The sequence below is a fragment of the Cyprinodon variegatus genome, unplaced genomic scaffold, assembly GCF_000732505.1.
Source record: "Cyprinodon variegatus isolate N-32 unplaced genomic scaffold, C_variegatus-1.0 Scaffold979, whole genome shotgun sequence".
Classification (NCBI taxonomy): domain Eukaryota; kingdom Metazoa; phylum Chordata; class Actinopteri; order Cyprinodontiformes; family Cyprinodontidae; genus Cyprinodon; species Cyprinodon variegatus.
Genome location: NW_015151432.1, coordinates 41,698 through 45,828, shown reverse-complemented (window position 1 = coordinate 45,828; position 4,131 = coordinate 41,698). Strand labels below are relative to the sequence as shown.

The 4,131-nt window shown below is 37.7% G+C and overlaps 1 protein-coding gene across 1 annotated transcript in view; it reads right to left on the bottom strand.

The window, feature by feature from the left end:
- The window catches only part of ace (angiotensin I converting enzyme), a 33,853-nt gene that overhangs the window by 16,151 nt on the left and 13,571 nt on the right, over positions 1 to 4,131 (bottom strand). Inside the window, exons 11-14 of the mRNA XM_015398996.1 lie at positions 2,464 to 2,586; positions 1,769 to 1,974; positions 1,531 to 1,667; positions 203 to 361 (exon numbers count right to left, since the gene is read on the bottom strand). Coding sequence (XP_015254482.1) covers positions 203 to 361; positions 1,531 to 1,667; positions 1,769 to 1,974; positions 2,464 to 2,586 — 625 coding nt within the window. The remainder of the gene's footprint in view (positions 1 to 202; positions 362 to 1,530; positions 1,668 to 1,768; positions 1,975 to 2,463; positions 2,587 to 4,131) is intronic.

The following is a 4,131-nucleotide window of genomic DNA, read 5'->3' as shown; positions in this document are numbered from 1 at the left end:
TACAGCAGTCGTTGAAAATCACATAGGTGACGTGGCTTTAGCTCAGTCTGCTTTTTCTCTAACAGACAAAAATATTTTAAAAACAGGATTTTGTTAATAAATAAAGAAACCCTTTGATGATCTGAAACATTGAAGTGATAAAAAAGTTTTTAAAGAGTTTGGATGCTTTTTCATAGAAATTTCCAGCATAGTTTATTCCCACCTCTTCCAGCTCGGCGGAGGGCAGCGCGGCCCTTTCAATGTCACTGAGATGTTGGATGATGCGTTTGACTGAGGGGTCCTGGAAGTCAGTGAAGTCGTACTCTCGAGCCTTCAGGCCGTACTGAAGGGTGTGAGCCGACATCTCCAGGTTCTTCTTAAGCTGAAAAAGAAGAAGAAGAAAGGCCAAGTCATCCCACTCTGATCATTGAGACAGAGGAATAGATGGATGCACCAATATGCACGTTAGATGCTTATTTAAGAATTTGGAATATATACATATTTATATGCTATTATTTTAACTCAAAACGACTAATCGCTACACCTATGCTTGCCATAGGGGGGCGTAAAATACCCAACTGATAGAGAGTAGAGCTGCCCACCAGCCGAGGAAGAATAAATGCACTGGTTGGAAAGCTACTGTATCATCAGCTCAAAACATTCAGTTATTCATTACCGCTGGTAAACAAAAACAATACGTTATGGATTCTGCAGTTGCATGTGGTGAAAGTTAAAATGGGCTTTGTGAGGGATATTTGTGTTTGAGTGAATGGGTGTTGAAGCTAACCTGCTAATAATAATAATAATGATAATAAATGAACTTTATTCGGCTAACATTGGAGAAATGTACCTCTGCATCTAACCCATCCCCTTGTGGAGCAGTGGGCTGCCATCGTGAGGCGCCTTGGGAGCAGTGTGGGGTTAACTTGCTCAGAGACCCAGAGTGCAGTCTGTGGGAGTGGGACTCAAACTCAGAACCTCATTATTCCAGGCTCTATGTCCTAACCACCTGGTCGCCACTCCCTCAAGCTTGCAGAAATTCATAGGAATGTAAGGTGGACATGCTGATCTTGCCCAGTTATGGTTTAGGGAACCTTATCGAGTATTGGGCTGTACATTTCTGGGGATTTTCATTAAATGTGACTTTAAATGCATGTTTTGTCACTAAAATTAACCTATTTTGATGTTGTTTCCGATCACCATGGAAAGCTGTTGCAATCCTGTATAGTAATGCAGTCAATGGCAGCCAAGTACAGGTCATTAAAGGTCCCATTCAAACAATTGAAACATATTAGTAATTCATGATATTAAAAAGGTAAATGTGTGTTGATTTTAAAAACTGGAATTTATTTTGAAAAAAGAACATTATAGATAATGTATTTTATTTACCACTTTTTTTTTTTTTAGTTTAAATATAGTGGAAACAGTGTGATGCATGATTGACAAACTGTATTTTGTTTTGGTTTATTTGTGGATGCACTGACTAATGCACTTGTGCCCTCTGAGCTGAGCCATCATTGGCTCAGCTCAATCATTGAAGGTTTTTCCTACCATATCCTCCTTATTGGCTTCATTGATGTCCGTGTTGTACTTCCAGGAGGCCTCGGTGTAGGCATACCACACTTCCTCAGCTGTACTGTTATAATCCTCTAAAAACTGCTTTGCATTAAGCTCATCTGTATTCTTGTCTGTGTAAATGAACATAATCATAGTCATAGTGAGAAGAGACATTTAATATTGTAAAGTCTTTAATGTGAGGCCTTTTAATGAGCTCGTAATTCAGCATTACCAATATTTTCAGGGTAGCCTTCAGGGACGGGTGGGACCCAGGTGAATTCAGGCCATCCCAGGGTCTCATCCACATTTTGTTCTTCCAGCCACTTGGTTATGGGCTCAAAGTATTTCATTAGAGAGCTGGCGTCCATCTTATCTGTGCCGATAGCCTCTTGGAGCACCTCAGGCCAGGGTCTCGAGGAACCTAATTCAAGAACTTTTCTGTGGAAGGAAGAAAGTATATTGTATTTCATAAAAAAAAGAAGTGCATTACTCACAGGAATAGGCAATTAACTGCACGTGCAATATGAACTTAATTTGACAAAAAAACTTTTCAATTCATAGAGGCGCTTTTGGTCAAATCACAATTAACAGATAAATGTCTGGCTTTCTCATTCCAGCCCTTTAGGTGGCACTATTAATAAGGGAAGACGAAGTAGCAACAAGGCTGCAGAATCCTGCATAGGTCTAGAAGAACTTTTCCACACAACAGTAACAGTCGAGTCCTGCAATTATGCAAGGTCATGAACAAGGTCATGAAAGCAATCCTGGTGTGATGAATCTATATGCTTAGGTAAATGCTATATGCTGTGGTTGGTGCATAGAAAATCAAAATCACTATTAGTAAAAAAAACAAACAAACACAATTTAGATTTTTGGCAAAATGTTTCAGTCCCACTTATTCATGTGCAATAAAGACGTGATTCCTACCGTAAAATGTCTCCAGCTTCTGCAGATTTATAGATGTCGCATCTGTGCAGAGGTCCGGTGTGTTTGGCTGCCTCACAGAGTTTTTCGTGAAACTGGAACTGCAGGATAAAGCTAACAAAATACCTGGAGAAGAAAGAAAACCGCATTTGAAAAAAACACATTTAAAAGATGGGTTGAATCATGGTTAGGTTTTATGTGTCATTGAAGCTGCCCCCTTTTTCCACTTCCCTTCAGTTTAGTCTCTTAAACTGAGATGCTTTCCCTTAAATGTTTCCCTCAGAGTTTGTTTCAAAGTGGCAAAAAAAAAAAAAAACTATAGCAAACATTGTCTTTTTTCACTGGAATCAGTTTATACTCATTTACAAGTAAAGTGTTGATAAAGCTTGATACTTTTTAGTTTCACATTGTCGTGTTATGATGACAAACTCAATTAAAGTAAATTATAGCAAAGTAAAGGGAGGATGTAAAACTAAGCTGAGATTAAATTACTTGATGGAGGACTTTTTCATTTTCGGCAACAGGGGAGGAAGCTCAATACAAAAGCAACTTTAGATTGTATGGAGTGAATTATGTACCATTCAATTGGTGTTTCTTAAGTTAATTGATTGAGTTGGGTTTTTTGTAATAGTGTATGAGCCAATTACCAGTGAAATTGATTGACATTGACAAAATAATAAATACAAATTCTATGATAATTATGACATTAATTTTGAATTGTGGTTCAACAGAAATATTAATAATAAACACTGAAAAAAAGAATTTAAAAAGCTCCTGAACTACAATTTTTAGCAAAGCTTTGAGGAAATCTTGAGTATTCAGTCAAATTTTTGCTCCTGTTGATGGATGGTTGGTGAAATGTTCATGAGTGAGGCGCTCTAATGTGTCTGGGACTGTTTTGTTTGTTTGTTTATTATTTTTGAAACCACAATACAATCAATATTTCAATTTTCTAAAGCATTATTTAGTTCAGTTTCTTTTTAAATTACTGTTTTGGATTTAGCCTTTTCTTATCGCAAGTGTGTCTAAACTATAAAGCACCACTGTATATATTAATCTGGTTAAAGTCAACCCATGTTATGATCGTCAGTCCGAATATGGAGAGGTGTACAACGGAAGCAGAGGAGAAAGGTGTGTGCAGAGTGCCAGGTCAGGAAAAAACAGGTTTAAAAAACAAAAAAACAAAAAAAACAGAAATAGCAGCTGTTAAGCTGACAAAGAAAAAACATCCATTCAATCGACCATACTGGATGCTTTCCAGAAACACTCATGCACATATCAGTGAACCTCTGTCTAAACTAGACATCTTAATAACATTTTCCTAATTATCTGTATGGTTTACCACTTGCTTAATTTCACTTTACAAGGAGGAGAAGAACAGGGAGATGAGACAGAGCAGAGCAGGGAGAGAGAAGAGGAGGAAACACAGAGAGCAGCAGACGAGCCACCGAGCCAAAGCAGCTCACACCTGCCTTTAGGTTTAGTGGATAAGACTGCTGGTCCTAAACCATTAGAACTCAAGTTCCCACTCACTCAGTTTGGCACACAAAAATAACGCTTAATGAGAACCAATTAAACAGCTTTAAATGTTTGAAATATTATTTTCAATCTAATGGTGCTTTCTACTTTTCACAGAGGAAGTTTCCAAATGTAGAAAATGTATGTAGAAAA